General features: G+C 33.3%; 1 protein-coding gene across 1 annotated transcript in view; it reads right to left on the bottom strand.

The window, feature by feature from the left end:
- Positions 1–1697: 1697 nt before the first annotated feature.
- The window catches only part of LOC117109977 (collagen alpha-1(I) chain-like), a 68014-nt gene continuing 49722 nt past the window's right edge, over positions 1698–19989 (bottom strand). Inside the window, exons 29-57 of the mRNA XM_033252494.1 lie at positions 19893–19946; positions 19182–19235; positions 18002–18163; positions 17406–17459; positions 17113–17220; positions 16673–16780; positions 16142–16195; positions 15872–15925; positions 15459–15512; positions 14884–14937; positions 14346–14399; positions 13612–13719; positions 13300–13353; positions 12452–12505; positions 12228–12281; positions 11483–11536; positions 10912–11019; positions 10653–10706; positions 10308–10370; positions 10093–10164; positions 9845–9862; positions 9522–9539; positions 8636–8653; positions 8332–8349; positions 7734–7820; positions 7040–7172; positions 6490–6599; positions 6035–6247; positions 1698–4377 (exon numbers count right to left, since the gene is read on the bottom strand). Coding sequence (XP_033108385.1) covers positions 4222–4377; positions 6035–6247; positions 6490–6599; positions 7040–7172; positions 7734–7820; positions 8332–8349; positions 8636–8653; positions 9522–9539; positions 9845–9862; positions 10093–10164; positions 10308–10370; positions 10653–10706; positions 10912–11019; positions 11483–11536; positions 12228–12281; positions 12452–12505; positions 13300–13353; positions 13612–13719; positions 14346–14399; positions 14884–14937; positions 15459–15512; positions 15872–15925; positions 16142–16195; positions 16673–16780; positions 17113–17220; positions 17406–17459; positions 18002–18163; positions 19182–19235; positions 19893–19946 — 2202 coding nt within the window. The 3' untranslated portion in view covers positions 1698–4221. The remainder of the gene's footprint in view (positions 4378–6034; positions 6248–6489; positions 6600–7039; positions 7173–7733; positions 7821–8331; positions 8350–8635; positions 8654–9521; positions 9540–9844; positions 9863–10092; positions 10165–10307; positions 10371–10652; positions 10707–10911; positions 11020–11482; positions 11537–12227; positions 12282–12451; positions 12506–13299; positions 13354–13611; positions 13720–14345; positions 14400–14883; positions 14938–15458; positions 15513–15871; positions 15926–16141; positions 16196–16672; positions 16781–17112; positions 17221–17405; positions 17460–18001; positions 18164–19181; positions 19236–19892; positions 19947–19989) is intronic.

Genomic DNA, 19989 nt, shown 5'->3' with positions numbered 1-19989 from the left:
ATATATGATACGTCGTACTGTAGTCTTTGGTGTGTTTTCCATTTTCTAGTCATTAAAAACAAAATCGCTTGTCCATAATGTAGGCCTCAACCGCCTCTGCGTCTTGGGTTTTTTTTTTCCGATTACTGTACATTAACATATTTTTCAACGTGGTTGTTTCTAAACTGGGCATACGGAAATTTTAAAACCCACCGTTTTCTAAAACCTTTGAAAACCCGAATACTCTGTACCCACACAAAATTCTAACGAAACAAGGAATGGTTTCAGTAAGAAATGAATATGGCTGCAATGGCTAAAAAAGGTCTGTCCACACAATCAATTTTATTTGACAAAAACATGTGGCATACCTAAATATATGGTCATATGATGGTGACATCACATCATGACCATATATATTCACATCTTGTCTATGTATGGGTATACAAATTTTTTTTTGTCAAATAAAATTTGATAGTCTGGACAGAGCTTAAGACTTAGGCTCATGAAGAAACAGTAACCCCCCACCCCCAACCCACTCGGACAGGTCCTTGGTCGGGGCTTCGTGCTCCATGGTAGAAGATCATTGATTCAACCCTGATATGTAGCCCACGACCCAAATTATATATCAAGCACTCAGACGCGACCCATCGAACCCGAAGCCAATATATCACGTCCATCGATTTATACGCGCGAGGGAACCGTCTACTTGATTCTTTTGGCAGTCAATTAAAAGATACTATAACCCACAACATCAATTTAAGACGCCTAAGAATGACAACATAACTTTGAATTACTCATTTAACCAAACCACTAAGTTATCAAATTTTTCAATAAGATCAAGATTTAAAAAAAAAAAAATTAATGATTTACAGACATTATATTATAAGTTCCTTAACTTGCTGCCAGATGGGTTATGCGAAGACAGACACATTAAGTTGAAAAATGTTTTCTTCGTTATAATTTTCAGCTGAAAGCCAAACATACCTGAAGTACAAATGTTTTTATAGTATATTTTTAACATGAAACTATGATTAACGCACGCATTACAAAAGTAAACTGACGCACATTTTCACTTTCATTGCACTTTCGTTTACTGTAATTTGATTTGGTTTGTCCTCATTCTTATTAAGTGGTGTTTTCACGACCTGAAGAGATTATGCGACCCATCAAAATTTGTCCACGACCCAAACATTGGGTCGCGACCCATAGGTTGTGGAACGGTGATTTGAACCATAGAGTTTTTTTTTTTCTCTATGTTTGAACACAAAGCTCCACGCAATGTTTGTCACGTCTTTGGCCACACGTTTAAAAGCTAAACGTGTTTTGACATAGCTTAATGTACAGTATTTAGGATCTTGACGTATTTAGCATGATGTCAAATACCTAAGCACCTTTAATGCTAAACACGTCAGAGAACTAAACAAATTAGGCCTGGCCTAAACACGTTTAGCTTTTAAACGTGTCACCAAAAACGGGACAACATTGCGTGGAGCTTTGTGTTTAAAAAAGTTTCTTATTGAACCAATCAGTATCGGTACCATAGGGCATGATAGTTACTGTAAGTAACAGTAAATACACAACAAACATGCGACATAAGGTTGCTATTACTTAAAATTTTAGTTATGCGCTATTTTGAGGGTTTGTGCAATAGATGATAATGTAAGCCTACATGATCAAAATTTATCAACAAAACGAAATACATTAATCTTCTTCCAAAGTGCTTCGACCTTCGGTTTTTTTTTATTTACTAAAAACTATACAACAAAATATTCACAATTTCAACCAATACTCAAGTGTAATATTTCAATAATTAGGCCTTTGATGATCATTACCATCTTGAAGAAACATACAGTAACTTTTGCCAACACTATCAACCGTCGGTAACACTGTAAACTATCGGTGGGATACGTAATATCAGCTGGGATTTGCAGTGCCGACAGTAGATTATCCCGGCTCTGCAGTGGTAATTTTAATGGCGGTTCGTTCATTCATAATGGTTCAACAATGCTGGCTTCATTCTATTTCACTGAGACTGAGCATGGAGGGTATAAACATATATACCTCCATGGACTGAGATACCAATGAATAGTGTTGAAAGACGATCAGTTAAGACATATATTTGAGCACCGTATACACTATTCATTGTAGGCCTAATAAATCTGAAGCCGAGATTTTTAGGATCCAAGTGGTAACATAATAGTGTCGGTGGTATCTATAGAAACTTAAGATCTTTTATACTTCTACTGGTAATGAAAAAAAATAATTACTGGACTTGGCCTATCAAGTTATTTTCTACTCAAATAAACATGCGTACTTTTGGACACGGATAACTGAATTGTGGTATGGCTGATTGACTGATTATAGATACGTGGAATTTGAATCATCAAAATTACAATTTCATAACGACTATAATCGTAACTATTACACATAATTCTAAGTAAAGTGTATAGATAGGGAAAAAATGAATGTGCACACAGTATATTTACCCATTAGCTTGGAGGTCGCTATTCAAATTGAAAAAAAAGAAAAGATAAACGGTGGGTGATTTGTGCTGTACACAGTCGTTGCTTACATTCTGAGCAAAAGTCTTTCTCTATTTATACACTTTTTGGTCTAAGTACCTAACTAAAATTAGCACCATTTTAATCAGCATAACAGCGTAGTACTTTCGGTCATTAAGGTATACGTTGACAAAAAAAAAATCAAAATATAATATAAATTCGTTGTAAGTCATTCCAATGTTTATTACAAAATGTTAGTAAAACAGTATAACTACGCCATATTGAAAGTTTTGACACTTCAAGACACCATTAAAAAATGAATAACAAATGTGTTTATCACTTAAATAATGATAAAAATATCAAAAATAAATACTGATATTAATGCTACGGTATGGTATAATGAAAACCATAAATAGTAATAAACCTAATAGGCCTATCAATAAAAATAAATGCAATAAGTATACAATGTAATGATAGTGGTAGTAGTAGTAACAAATAACAAAATAGCTATAAAAATAATCCTAATAATAAATAATTATTATACTAATACCAATAATAACAATCAATAATAATAATAATAATAATAATAATAGTAATAATAATAATAGTAATAATAATAATATTAATTCCCATCGTTAATTTTTGTCGTCAACCAATAAAAGTTAAATTGAGTTCTTAAAATACTAATAGCAAACTTATTAAAGCTATTTGACACAATTTGATAGCGAGGTTACAATGCATCATTTGAAGTCTCTCATTAATTTTGTTCAGATTATTTGATAATTGAGTTTTCACATTTTCCTTTAGATTTACACAGGCAATAAATCAGCTGCAGCGATAATTCGCAAAGAAAAAGTTAAACCCAATAAAAAGAGTCATTGATTCTTTAAAAATAACCACATAAGGATACACACTTGTAGTGCAATTCATAAATATTACGAATTCATAGCCATGTTTACTTAATTTACTTTAGAAAGAAATAATATAATAATCGCATCTCTAAAACTAAAATCACGATCAAACTCAAAGGTGACCGTACAAATAATGTCTCTATAATTAAAGATAAATGAAGATTAGTCGGGGATTTTTCAAATGCTAAATCATTGTACAGACACACATATAGGTACATCGATTCACTCACGTATTTAGTACCTCAAATAAATATAAACATTCCTATTTCTACAGATATTAATACGACATGAATTTGCTAAGGATTTCCCTAACTAGAAAGCAATAATTCTTATAAAAATAAAACAAAGTAATACTAAAATGTAACTAAAAACTTAAGACTATAGGAACTATTTTCTATCAATAGAGACAATGTACAGATGAAAGAAAGTGGGGAAAGAAATAGAAGAACATTAACAGTTGCATTTTAATTTACAAAGACGTGTGAAGACATATCTCGCGGGCTCACACTAAAATATAGTCATCATAAACAAAGGTAGAGTGGGTGGATAAGACAGGCGTATGAACATAATATTAGTGAGTTAAAATATTTGGTGCATGACTTTGAAGAATATTTGAAAATAAATTATGGCAGAGTAGTAGTTTACAAGAACAAAATTAATACAGAAATAAGAAAAATATAAATAAATGTCAAGGTTGTTATATTTTGCAAAAGGAATTAAAATATTTTGTATAAAATGTTGTTGAAGGTGGTATTGTTTCCAGTTCCGTAGAAATATTAATCCCTTTGGTTCTGAAATTGCGATTGTGAATTCTATCTTATACAATATTTTCATTTGAAACAAGCGTTGCCAAGTTCAACTTTGAACCCAACTGATTGACTTGACCCATGGACTGATGGAATGGTGATGACGTCGATTATTGGTAACTTGTTTGGATCCTGACTTCGGAAAAGGAATTTTGTGGTCTGCCACCTCGTATCAGGATGCTGTGATTCAAAATAAACATTAATAACTCTTTTTAAATAAAATCAAGGTTAAAATACAAAAAATTACAATTAATTTTTCTTTGGAATAGGGGTTTAGTTCTGCATTCTGTGATTTAGTTTCGCATTCTGATTTTTAGTACCCCCAGACCGAAACCAGCCTACGCCATTGAAACTAATACGAAAAAAAAACTAGTTGTTATCAAAACATTAAACTTCAGAGCAGTCAACATTCTGCAAGTTAAATTGGTTGATATTAATAAAGCACCTTACGCAATTGGTAGCCAGATTGTCTTCAAACAAATTAAGAAGCCCAATACATTCATAATTAAAAGCATGTTTAAAAAAATGATACTTAAAGTGAATAGCAAAAGCTACGGTATTTCAACAAATATTTGGAAATGGACCTTTCATCTAAGCCCGGCCTCTTGGATGTTGCTTTGCGAATTGAACACGTGCGTTTGTGGGACAACACCAAAGATCTTATAAACACAAGATAGCGTTCTCCGCGATTTACGCGTAACAAATAGAAGTGTCGGTCAAGGTTCAAAAGTTTCCAATTTAGCAAGAGGGCGCCATTCATGCGCTATTACCAGAGCCGTAGATAGAGCATAGAGCTATTAAACAACTAGAGTGCTGACAAGATGGCGAAGCAATGCAAAGTTGTGTATGTGTACCATCCAAGATGGTTGCCGTAGGAAAGCGCCACCTTTAGGTCTGGTATACACATTATTACCATAAATAAGCCCTCTGGCAGACTATTATTTCATTAATGATAATTAGTATTGATAATAACAAATTATTAAACTATCGTAGCCAAAAAGAGGCCAAGTAGAGCATCTTATTCAAAAATTAAAACAAAATTAAAATCGTGTACAATACACTCATACACCACAACGCTCGAGTTTAAAACATACGGGTAAGTAGGTGTACTAAACTTTCTGTGTAAATTAAGGGCACCATAGTGCTTAGGCGAAATTTGATTGGCTGAATATATGGCAGCCATCTTGGATGGTACATACACACAGCTCTGCGTATTTCGAACATCGAATACATTACAGTTAGCGCTCTAGTATTCTTATTGTATCTCTATGAGATAGAGAGAGTTTGGCCAACTCTGTTTCACGGGATTCGATATACGCGCGTGTGATTGGGTGGATCGCAATCACATGAATTACACCGGCCATGTTGTCACCAAAACAAACGTTAAAGCTATACGCGCGCATGCGCTTGGGCTGTTTGGTAACGACATGGCGTCCATGCGTCAAGTTGGCCAAACTCTCTCTATCTACGGCTCTGGCTATTACTATAGGAACTCTAGCTATTACCAAAGAGAAAAAGTAATCAGTTTTGGAAGAGGGCGTCCTATCTGTTGCCATGTATCTGAGATGGTTCCTGTTCTGCTGTTCACAGGATTGATACCCTAAAGGTGAAGTCGCGCGGTGTACGGTATGATCAGAGCGGTCAAGGGTCAAAAGTTTACAATTTAGCAAGAGGGCACCATTCATGCCTTATTACAGAATTTGCACGCGTAAATCGCGGAGAACGCTTGATCTTTTATAAGATCTTTGGACAACACGTGTTTCAATCAAGTTTGATTGATACCTTAGAAAGGTCCATTGACAGAATAAGCTCGTTAAGTACTTTATAGTATACATACCTTACACTGGTCAGATAGGACAGTTGGTTTGAACTGACCGTCATGGCGGTACACACTACCATTCCAGCCTTTGAATTTGATAGCGTGTTGATAACCACCGTCTGAGCTTTCCCAAACTGATATGTTTCTACAGTGAATTGTAACTATTTGGCTCCCCTCTGACGTCAGTAAATGTAGAAAATTAAGCTGTGGTCTTGTTATTCCATACATGTACTGGAATAAACCAATCGAGAAACCATTCAATAAATGAACTCATAAATAATTCAATCGAACAGAAATCAATTTAAGATTCAAAATTCAAATGTAAATGTTTTATTATAAGATAAAAATATAAACCATCATTTTTTTAACCGAACAATAAACCAATCGATATATAAACCTACGATCTATGATAAAGCTAATGGTAAATAATGATGTAGTGTATAACTGATCGTAATATTAAGTTAGATACCTACCCTACTTGGATCGCTCGGTATAAGACATGATTCGCCATTATTTGTGAAATTACAATACACTTCTACAGCGTCTGTGGGGCATCCGAGATTCGGATCGATCCAGTACCGTCCTGGAAAGTAAAAACAAAACAAAAAACGTCTATTATTGTGCTTTGAATAATATTATCATTATCAAAATGTGCAGTCACTCCACAGAATGCATACCTTCGCCCTCTGCATGAATACCGAGCAATACGCAGACCGTGTATGATAAGCGATTCCACTTTTTTATTTCATGCTTGAGGGTTAATTCAAGGGGAAGCAGGAAATCGAATTTTCGAGACTTTGACCTTGTCCATTTCTTACCAAAATTGAATCACCTATTTCTTAGATTATGTACCATTCCACTAAATTTTATGATGACCCATTCCTTAGTTTTTGCGTAATCTTGCTAACAAAAGACAGACAGCAATGAATAGGCCTACATAACCTCTTTGACGGAGGTAATAAACAATAATAATAAATTCAAAATTCAACTTTATTACAATCAATTAAAAAATACATATAGTACCATTTTGCAAATAATCGTGACAGTCCAAAATGTCTTTACAGCTCCGTGCTGGTATATCACGTGTCCCCAGTGGATAGCGGACTCCCTCAATATACTTAGCTACGTACCGTAGCATATAGAAGACATCTGTATCCTAAAGTATTAAAACAATATGTATATACATTATACTGACAACAACAAATATTATGTGTCTTGATTGAAAAAGAAGATTGATATGCACAAAGTGTTACGTCATACGTTAGGTAGAAGCATAAAAAACAGTTATAAAGCAGTAAAAACACAGGCAGATACGTTTAAGACAAATATTGAACTTGGTGACTATAAACAAATATTGAACAGGTGACTATAAATCCTTGTCCAGACCATCAAATTAATTTGACAAAAACATGAGAAATGCCTAAATATTATTCATGACATCACATCATGACCATATAAAGGCACATCTTGACTATATATGGGCATAAGTGAAAGTTTGTTTGTCAAATTATTTCATAAGTGGACCAAATTTAAAGCAAACTATAAAATTTTATGTGACAAAATTTTATGAGTTGCCCATAATATGGGCATGATGGTGTCACATCACATATGAGCATGATGATGTCATATTTGGCATTCCCATATATAGACAAAGCACAGGTATATGTCACATAGAATATGATACTGAGAAGGTAGCTTGATAGAAATATACACTTACGCCTGGTCCATTTCTGTTTGGCATTGTGAAAAGATGATCAAATATTTGTGCTATTGCCGCAGCATCACTAAGATATACCGCTGTTGCCTAAACAAACATAAGATATACAAATTAAGAGTTAAGCCACAACGAAATGACAAAAGCATAATTGCAATATTAATTATCGTTATTGGTAGACTTCCCGTCGATATATACTGTAATCACGCGGTACTGGGGAGGGACAACTTGATTTCCTGCTCCAAAACAAGACATCCATTCGTAGAAGCCTTTAATATGAAGAAAGTCTACCTAAAATGAGCTAGATTGGCGCGAGACCAGGTAACTCCGACTTTGAATAATAGCAAGGTTGAAATGTATATAATAAATTAAATAATTTAATTTAAAAAAATGATTTAAATGTATTAATAGAGAAATTTTCTTCTTTTTTTTTGAAAATTTACTCATACTCATACATTTATACAAGTACATAAGTACAACTACTAATTTAGTTTTTGAATACTGTAATGGCAAACATAAATGTATAAATATACTTCAGATGAGAATAAATGCTTAAAATGTAATACTAATATACAACAATAAGACATGTAAACTAACTTACAGGTAAACCTGGAGGTCCCTGAAAAATAAAAAGTAAAGAATAATGATCTATTATTAATTTATTATTATTACAAACTTTATTGCCGACACAAAATTAATTTTGTGTCTGATAGTTCATCACATTTTCGATGAATTTACAAAATATAGAACATCTTTCTAAATCATTTTTCATACATTCCATTATTAATTTACTAATTTATTAACATACACTGTATCCTAAAGAAAGGTTTATCAACACTATGTTTTAGAAACATTACATTACAATGTTTATAAAAACATAAATATAAACACCTAAAAAATCTTACCATTGGCCCTGTCTCTCCCTAAATAAAAAAAAAGTAAATATTATTAACAAAATAGCAATTTACAATTTTATATATAATAATAATAATAATAATAATAATAACAATAATAATACAGTATAATCAGGGAACAGTGTAATTTAACTCTTCTCTGAGTGTAATGTAATATTAAAACCTCAAATGATATAAATTGCTTTAATCCTTTAAGAGTGACGATATTAATGTCATTAATATTATCATTAATTTTTTTTATTCGTTATTATTTTTATCCTTAAAATCATAATTGTATTATTATCATCATCATCGTCGTCGTCGTCATCATCATCATCACTGATACCAATATTTAGTTGCGAAAGTAAGAAATAATGACATAATAATAATAATAGATGGATTTATATAGCACAGATAAACGAGGTCTCTATGCGCTCGGGACTAAATGTTGCACTTTTCAATAACTTTCTCCTCCCCTGAGGGTCACTTCATGTCCACCGCAGCCAGTAAACTGGCGCACTTTCATCTGTCCACGACAGGGGCCGAGTGAACCAGTACACCGGGGTAACCCCTACTCATCTCGAAAGATGTACTGGGTTCTTTAAAGTGCACATGAGCATTTGCGTACACTGGGCCTACATTTTATAGTCCTTATCCGAGAAGACTTGTTCCACCACCAGAACTATAGGAGCGAACCGGCTGCGAACCTGTGCCGATATTGTTGGCTATGATCACGGTGCCACTGCATAAACCGCCCGGCCATTAGGCCTATAGAGTACTAATATATTTGTTGAACAAAAATGATTAAATAAACTTCAAAAACACCATGTGAAGTATAAATTCTATATTTATTTATTTTATTATTATTTTATTGATTCATTTGGAATTAAATACTTACAGGATAGCCCCGATCAGCCTGTGCGATTAAAAGATGAGAAATGAGAAAAAATGTTAATATGTTAAGCATTTATATAATACAAGATTCACTAGGGCATATAAGACTGGGTTTTATATATAGTTAAATATATTCATTATAAGCCAATCGTGACGCAATCAATACAGTATTTGAATAATGGCTCCTTCTTTAACTAAATGCTTAAGTGCGTATTGAAACTACTACTATACTTTCTGTTCATAATGTAATCAGAGCATTATCATATCTTAAAACATTTTTAATTCGCCTAGGAAACAAATTCTATATTAGAAATGAACTATCCTTACCGCATCACCCCTTGGTCCCTGGAATTAAATAGGAAAAGATAAATAAATGCCATTGTTAATTTTATTATGTTAACATTTACTACTATCATTATGACTAACGATTATAAAATGGTCCATCTGAGCCGATATTAACTAAAATATTACTCAATGCGGTTCTAAATTTTTTTTAGAAACGCATAAGGTTTAGAATTGGTAAGTTGCAGTATAATGAAATGAAGAAAAATATTTCAATATGCAAAAGGCCTTACTTTTGGTCCTTTTATTCCAGGAAAGCCGGAAATACCCTGGTGACCCTCAATGCCTGGATTTCCACGCGGTCCCTATGCAAGAAATGTACAAAAAGTGGTTATATACAAGAAAATTACAATAAAATATATCCCTAGTAACGCCATAACAATACAGCACATACTGAAAACTTGAATGGTCTAAAAAGTAAGTATCACATTTTATATACACAATTTACCTCAACTCCTGTATTACCAACGTCACCCGCCACTCCCTGTCGCCCTCTCTGTCCTTTGACACCCTTATTAGTTGATAAAATAAAACAATCCAAATGAAAGTTGAGTTAATATAAAACTAAAATATACAATATAACTTCACTAGTTGTATATGGATGTCAGCTTACTGAGATTAATTTTGATGGTTTTTAAGATCTTAGGTAAAAACTAATAATCTAATAATAATCAACAATACTCACATCCCTGTATAACGAGACTAAGTTTACTGTACGGTTCGGTTAGAAAATAATAAAAATAAATAGGAAAATATAAAGCAAAGTACAAGTATGGCAATGACGTCATCTTACCATTGGCCCTGGCGGGCCTGTATATCCCATTAATCCCTTTGATCCTGGTAAGCCCTTAAACATAAAGCATAACGAAAATGTATTTATTGAATTCTAATTACCGTACGCTCATTTCGAAGGGGGAAAACTTTGCTGAGGTTGACACGATATATTAAATACCGTATATATAAACTAAAAGCATATATCTGAATATATATATATATATATATATATATATAAGTCATCGGTGTAAATTCTGTCTCTTATACACATCTTTTACCTGTCGTCCCGTGCGACCCTTTTCACCCTTTTGACCTTGAGGCCCTGGAAATCCAGGGGGTCCAGCTATACCTTCAATCCCTGCCACACCAGCACTTCCTGGTGAACCCTGTGATAACATAATGATAGATTACTCTGCTTATACTACTTTAGTATCAATTTATAAAACAAACACTTTAATAAATAATTATATTTACGTATTTATATGATCAACGTTTAATTATTGGCCGAAAGTTTGTAAAGAGCATGAAAGTCATATTGATATTTAAAATACCACTACTGATAAAAAAAATTGTGTTATTTTAAACTGTGGTGGTTATAAAAGAACATAAATGGTGAATTATTTAACGTGTAGACTTGCATTATAGCCCTATTTTTTACTGAAACGAAATTTATTGTTGATCTATAATTATTATGAATTATTATAATTTAATTTTTTAAAAATCCTAATCTTTCTTCCTGTTCTTTGTTTATTTTATTCTGAAGTCACTGCTAAATGTGTCTTAACAAGACGTCTACGAATGTATGCCTTGTTCGATATGTTGTTTTAAAATCACCAGAAGTAAACCTACCGGGTGTCCTCGGTCGCCTTGGTCGCCTACTTGCCCCTTTTGCCCCTGTAATCCCTATAGAAAATACACCTTATGTATGAAAATTTAAAGTACAGAATAGGAAGGTAATAAGCATTATTGAATTATGCAATAAACATAAAATAGTGGTAGATTTATAACGCCCATATGATAACCCTATTCTCCAATGGAATATAACATAATATTTTAGTAGTAATCAACGCATGGGGTTTGAGCTTATTAAGGTAACCACTTATCTGGATAGAGAGAGACTGTAGGTCTACAGTAGGTACAATGCCTGTCTCTGGGACAGAAGCGAAATTCACAGCTAGCGATGGTTCGAGTCTCTAAGTTCAAAGCTCGTGATGACAGCCCGCGAATCTCAACTGCTATATGATACCTAATGATATACGATCCTAAGAAGCATTTGCCATGGTCAATTGTGTGCAGAATAAAAATATTTTATGGTTATATTATATAAATTTTATGTACACATAATTATTTTTATTTTATTTTGTTGGATTAATGGGGGTTGGAGAGCCACACAGAAAGTGATTAATGTTACTACAGTATTTACAATCCGGTCCAGTGACCTCCTGAAAACATTTTTAATTGTCTTGATTTGTGTATTGGTGTTTGAATATTGTACCTTATATCAAGTGACGAAATAAATTAAATAAAATGAAATACATACAGGTTTTAGCATTTATAAACTCATCAAAAATGAATAAAATAAATGACAACTTACTCGTGGGCCTTGTAAACCTGGTAATCCGTAAATTCCTGGTTCACCCCGCTCACCCTGAAAGATATAAACAAAATATACACTCTGTAACAACTTTAATTATTCCAGTTATTGATTTTATATAAATAGTTTACCAAATATATATATATATACACCAGTACTCTTAATTTATATATACGAAAATTTTATGCTGAAATATCATTAATATAATGTCCAACTATACTGACCTTTTCACCTCGTTCTCCCCTGCCCCCTTGAGTACCAGGTTTGCCATTGGATCCCTAAATATAAAGTGTATGCAAACCTTTATAAATTACTGAATATGAAACAGTCGGAGCAATATGAATAAATAATTATCCAATTAAGAGCAAATCTTTATCTATTTATGCAAATATTTATAGAGCTCCATAGAGAAATATATTTGAACCACAGACTACAAAGGTAACGGTGTCAGATGAATTATGGCCCACTGTGTAGTCAGCCCTTCTCAGCCTTAATCCATCATGAATTTGTTCCCTATCCAGCCAGTATGTACTTAACTTTCGCTGGTCCGAAATCCATAGAAAATTTCGAATTCACTAGGCATTTCGGCCCCTAATCCGTTTAGGTAATTTATTATTTATTATTTATTTATTATACTAAATTTTAAGAGGGTAATTCTTACAGCACAAAGCTGACTATAAGAGGCCTTTTGAGTACAGTACAATAATACAAAACAAAAAGGTACATGAAACAAACAAGAAAAAAAAAAAGTAAGTAAGACACCAGGCAGCAGAGAGCAAGGAAATAAGAAGAGGATTATTGATTAAGTTTGAAGTAGGATTTCAGTTGAAATTTAAAGGATGAGAGAGTAGAATCATTAAAGAAGGAGAGAGAGAGTTCAAGAGGAGATAAGTGGCTCGATAATGAAATGATTTTTTGAAGAGTTCAAAATATTCGGACGAGGGACGACAAATTTAGGAGAAGATTGATATCTAGTCTGTGGGCCTGGTTCTATTAAGGCCTGAAGAATGCCGAATTCGCTATGATTCGCTATCTATAGATACACCCAGAATTATTGCATAGGTATACTTACAGGTGTTCCAGGCGGGCCTTGGTGTCCTTCTTTACCTTTCAGTCCAATAGATCCCTAAAAAAATCCATAGTAGTTAAAAAGTGATTGTTTGTATATCCCCATAAAACACCCAATTAAAACATAGAATAAATGTTTTTCATTATACTTAAATTAAACTTTTTTTGTACTAAGCTACGTTTCTTAGAGTTCTAGATATTCATTGTTGGCCACGTAATTATTAGATTGATTATAAGTTTCTTTGCAAATAATGTTAGTTAATGAACTTAAAAAAAATATCAACATCCACTTGTAAATAATTTGCATATTACTTACAGGTCGTCCTTCTTCTCCCTGATCTCCTGGTGAACCTGGTTCGCCATCTTCTCCAGGTGACCCATCTTGACCAGGTGTTCCTGCAAGTCCTGGTTTACCAACATGGCCCTATAGAATATATAAAAAAAAAGTGAGTGAATAAATTCATGTGAGCTTTAATAATAATTCGTTCATCGTGACTTATTTAAAAATTATCTCTTTGGATATCCTGTCTTGTCAAATTCTGTTCCATTTCCTACGTTTTCATTATGACACCGCCAGAACAGTTCTGCACCTCTACATACAAGCCGGTAAATTGTAACGAGTAAGGTTTACTTTGTGATCAATGCCGTAGCCAGGATTTTCAAACGGTGGACCCACTTTACGGGTAAATTAAAATAATGTGGACCCATTTTCCTAAAAGTTCTCCCATTTTACACAAAAATATGAATAATCTGGACCCATTTTTTTAAATATTTACCCATTTTACGCAAAATATCAGAAATTTGGACCCACTTTCTTAAAAGTTGACCCATTTTACACAAAATATGAGAAATCTGGACCCATTTTTAAAACGTGGACCATTCTTTGTGGACCCAATAGAGAAATGGTGTGGGTCTGTCCCAAATGTCCCAATAGCTGGCTACGGCATTGTTTGTGATTTGGATAACTCGCATTTTTCTAAATATTTGCGAAAGCCTGTACGTTTCGGTCAAATAAGAAATCACTAGTAGTTATCAGTGAAGTTCACTTACCATTGGTCCAGCCTCCCCAGGCTTCCCCATGGGTCCTCGTAGGCCAGCCAGTCCCTGTGTAGTAAAAGAATATTAATTAAAGAAATCGTCTGTGATGAAATGTCTAAAAAATTAAAATTTACATACAATATTCTGATGGCTTACTCCGGGTATTTTTTAATGCACAACTTATGCGATGATTAAAATTAAGTTCTCATTAACATGTTACTAGTCCTACTTATTGTTACAGGAATATGCATTTTAAATAATTCTTAACATTATAAACGTTGTTGTGTTCTTAAACGTCTTAATTTTAGTTCTATCTTGCTGAATATATATTTTACTCGGTCTGTATTTATTTATATTACAACAAAGTGTCTTTTCTGCTTAGTTGTTGCTGTGTGATTTGGTGGTTTCGTTATTTTCCATGCTTTATAAAAGTCAATTGGAATTATATATTTGTTGAATTGACAAAGATAATTATTATTAAAACGTTTGTCACTACGGCGATAATTTTCAAAATCAAGTCATCGGTGTAAATTAATATTAATGTACCTACTTGGTGACCTGGATCTCCAAAATGCCCCTTTTCACCAGTCTCGCCAATCCATCCCTGTGAACAGTGTAATAATATTATTGTATTATGCTGTCTTCACGCCTTGGAAATAACTTTTCTTTTTCGTTTGCCTCTCCAAAATTATGAAACTTTCTTCCACCTGAACTTCGATCAGCTTCAGATACATATGCATTCAAAACTCTCAACGTATGTTTTAATCGATAATTCTTATCATATCATTAAGTGTCATTGACAAATAATATTTTTAACAGGCGCCATACAATATTTTTCCAATTTATTATAAATATATCATTGTTCGTTTCACCTTTGTATTTTTGGCAATGATTGCCTATATATAAAAACAATTATCCAATTTAAGCAGTTCGACCTGTGTAGCAACACAGTGTCAATGAGGACAGCTTTAACGGAAAACAGATAACAACATGTAAGCTAAATTTTACATACCATACATATAACATTTCTATCATGCAGAACGACGCTTTAAAAAAATACCCATGATTTGGTATTATAAAGGTATGAAGCCTCAGAAACATTAAACTTAAGTAGTTGCTGCTTACTTTTTGTCCTTTGAAACCATTCCTTCCTGGTTCACCTTGATCCCCTTCTATGCCCTATAAATAATACAAGGATTATTTCAGATTTTATACTATAATAGCTCCATAACTCAACTTTTCTATTTATAATGTGTTAAGTGTTTAATTCACATAGTCCTGTGTGCATGTTCTGTTAATATCAAGATATAAACAATATTTTATTTACGTGTCCTTACTTCCACCGCAAATCCGATCTATGCGTCTACAGTACATACGATTAGAACACTGCAAACCAATTTACCCTCCCCATATTCGTCTGTCAGTGTTAGTTTGTATCGTTCTTCTACTACGCGTATACACCATGGAATAAAAGTTGACTTGAGTACTACCTCCTATTATTTGTAGTTTGTACTGTGTGGAAAGAAACGCATACTTACCAATTTACCAAGAGAACCAGGTGATCCCTTCTTACCCTTCGGCCCTGGTGCACCCTAAGAGGTAAATATTAATGACACACAAGATAATAAAATTAGGCCTAATGATGACAACAACAATAACATCAAGGGTGTGTATGAAATGTGTAGCATCACAGAAGGAGTTAGTTTGATAGTGTACAACAAAATTTGGCTTAGGCCTGTCCTTCAAATAAACTATATGTACAGACATATTTATAGTTCACATGAATTAATTTCAACCACTATACTTACTGTTGACCCGGGATGTCCGACCATACCTTCATGTCCCATTTGACCTCGTGGACCCTATGAAGAAACAAGAATTTTTGTAATACGTTTGTCTAACCAACTATAACCAAATCATTGTAACATTCAATAATTTCAATTAATAAAATAATATATACATTGAACATGACTTTAATAAAAACGAAATTGTCATCGTATTCTTCCATTCCTAAATTTAAATAATTCATCATTTTTTCTATGAAATATCAACCTCTTGTCATCTTGGTAAGATATTTGTTAAAATTATAATTACGTGTCGACACACTGCTGACAGAATATACTGTACACACACTACAAATGGTGATAATACATTGTGGGAGCTACAGGTATCTTGATATCTTAATTAGCTTTTTCTGGATTCCATTCTATGCCCTATAAAATTTATAAGGAATATTTCAGACATTATCCTGTTAGTGTACAGCGTAGTTCCATAACCTAAGTTTTAATAAAATATTCGACCAATGAAGGATTCACTCCTCTTTGCACCAATAACGGTACCTGTTCTCCAGTTTCACCTCTTTCTCCATTCGTTCCTCGAACTCCTTTTATACCATTCGCTCCTCTGTATCCCCGTGGACCTGGTATTCCTGGGTCACCTTTCTCGCCCTGTAAGGTATACGGTACAGTTTATATGTATTACATCGTTCATTTTTGACTTGAATTGCGATATCATTTTTATACCAATATGCCTAATAATAGTAATATAGAACGTATTATTTTTAGATGACGCAACACTACTTGATAATTTTGGGTTAAGGAAAGGTTTTGTAGCTGGCATGAAAGATTAGAAGACTATATGGCTCTCTTGAAGCTAATTAAATTCATTTTGGGTTATAAATTTGTCATTCTTTCTGTCTTAACAGTTCAAATGCCTTAAATTAATAAACCACGGTACGGCACACCTCCTCCACCCAAAAAAATGTTTTGAACGTCCATACCTGTAAGCCTGTCAGACCTCTCTCCCCTTGCCTCCCGTGATCTCCATGGACACCAGGTACACCTGGAACACCTGGTTGTCCAGGCGGTCCTTGTCGACCTCTTGGACCCTATTTATGTTATGAGAAAGCATGATTCAATAGCAATCTATAACAATCGAAATAATATTGCCAACAATGAATATTTCATAGTACCAATATGTCATCATAATCCAAAGAAGATGCAAAACAATATTTTATTAAACGGGATTCGCTTTAGTTTTGATTTTAGCTAATAGCTAATAGTTGTAAGTTACCTGTGAGCCGGACTCTCCCTTCGATCCCATCGGCCCAATGCCTCCTCGAGGCCCCTATGGAAAGATATATAGAATAATAAATTCGGTATAATCCAACAGAAATTAAAATCATCGTTAGAAGGCTTGGGATGCTGACAATTTTAAATTAAACAGAAGATTTGTGATTTAAACTAAATTTCATATAGGCCTACATAACATAATGTACTTGTGTTTAAAACTCTATTACCATCACTACGGAATTATTATTTCATGTACAAATGGTCAAATATATTCAATATGCCAATATGTTTCTGGTTCTGTATCTAATATTATCAGTAAACATCATTGAATATTTTGAGAATAGTAGACACATATATAAGACATTTACCGGATATAATAAGTGTAAACATAGCAATACATTTATATTTCCAGATACCACACTAATTATAATAACAAGTGACAGAATAAGTTTGGAGTGTTAAATTTAGCAAAAATCTTGAAACATTCTACTGTATGGGGACTGGGGAATACTCTAGGAGGGGACCCTATTCCATAAAGATCAGAAGCCCTGTAACCAATTACAGTATAGTTTATTTAATAGGCCTATTTAAACTTACCGGATCTCCACGTACTCCGGAGGGACCAGTTTGACCTTCAGGCCCTATTGGCCCTTGATGTCCATTTTTTCCCGGTAATCCTCGTATACCTTGCTTTCCTTTAGCACCACGTTCACCTTTCGGTCCCGGTTCTCCTTGAGGTCCAGTTTTTCCCACAACACCCTATATTCAGTAGGTCAAAAACGTTAAGGTAATAGTAAAACTGACTTAAATGATTTGGAAAGTAAAAAGTGATAAACCAATGTTAGATTCAAACCTATTTTGGGTAAAAATATATTAATTGTAATTTTAATTTACTTGGCAAAATTAGGATGATATTACCATGGATCTTATTAATAGGCCATGATATTAAAAAAAATAATATGTCGTTCTTATATAGCGCTTCATGCACAAAGCCCCTAAGCGCTTCACATTACTACCACGGTCATTGGATCAAACACATATGGAACACATACTCAACACGAAATGAAATTATTAACTTAAATTATATTATTATTCCATAATATTGCAGCTAGTAATCAGCACAGTTGTGTTTGAACCTACCAGGTACCCACTTGTATTACAGATTGAATGCATAAGTATTTCATTTTTTTTTTATTCAGGGGGTGGACCGGATTGCCAATAGCAAAATTAATCACATTCTATGTGGCTCTCCAACCCCCATCTAATAAAATAAAATACAAATAATTATGTGTACATACAATTTATACAAAATATAACCATAAACAATTACAATTAAGATGTTCAGTTATAAAATGCATACAAATTTAGTTTCTGTACAGAAAATTCATAAAAGGTATTATAAAAATTGCTATAAAAAAGTAAAAATGCAACACTTATTAGTATTATTTCGCCTGTGATCATATTCAGATAATTAGGCCTTATCTTAGGAGGAAAATAGTATATGAGTCAATGAGATGATATAAACTTGGAGCTTGGATATGAAGGTGTTTAAAGACCTTCTATAAAATGTTTGCCAAAAAAATAAAATAAAACGGCCCTCATCACCGCTTCTATTGTGCAAATCGGGTAATTCACAATGAATGTCCTTCTTTATAGTGCCATTCTATGTAAAATGCAATACAGGTAAAATTCAATTCATTATTACATTAATATATCATTTTCAAAATACTTTTTTAGAAAGACTAAGAAATATTGAAATAATAATAGAAATTATTACCATTAAACCTCGCATTCCGACAGGACCTGGCAGACCATATTCACCAACCTGCCCCTGTTAATAGAAAATGGGATAGACGGATTTAGAAATTAAGAATTTCATTCCCCGTATGAGGACTTACTGTACTAACAACCATGATCATGATGTTAACATAACATATTAATAATTGAATCAATCAACCAACCAACCAACCAACCAACCAACCAACCAATCAAAACAAGACAATAAAGTATACAGTCTAAATGGGATAGACGGATTTATAAATTAAGAATTTCATTCTCCGTATGAGGACTTACTGTACTAACAACCATGACCATGATGTTAACATAACATATTAATAATTGAATCAATCAACCAACCAACCAACCAACCAATCAAAACAAGACAATACAGTATACAGTCTAAATGGGATAGACGGATTTAGAAATTAAGAATTTTATTCCTCGATTTATGATTTAACATTTGAGACATGTTAACAATTTGTGCAGTAAATCTACGCTAATAACTAGTAGTACAGTAGTAAAACCCTTTTAGTTTTAGTTGTCTTTGAACTTAGTTTTGTAGTGTCTAGTCACATGGTCACCATAGACCATGATATTAACATAAAATAAAATATTACATAATGAATGAATCAATTAATCAACTAATCAGAAACAAGACAATACAGTAGTTCATGTAGTTATATTAGGCCTAAACAACAACAAAATGTACCTGTGGTCCGATAGTGCCTCTATCCCCTCCGTCTCCTTTTATTCCCATCTTCCCCTGTCAATAAAAATATATATTTTTCAAAAATTAAAGATAGTAA

This window comes from Anneissia japonica, unplaced genomic scaffold (genome assembly GCF_011630105.1).
Source record: "Anneissia japonica isolate Jap-2015-1 unplaced genomic scaffold, ASM1163010v1 scaffold585_len4108843_cov191, whole genome shotgun sequence".
Classification (NCBI taxonomy): Eukaryota; Metazoa; Echinodermata; class Crinoidea; order Comatulida; family Comatulidae; genus Anneissia; species Anneissia japonica.
This window is presented reverse-complemented; position numbering and strand designations above follow the sequence as displayed.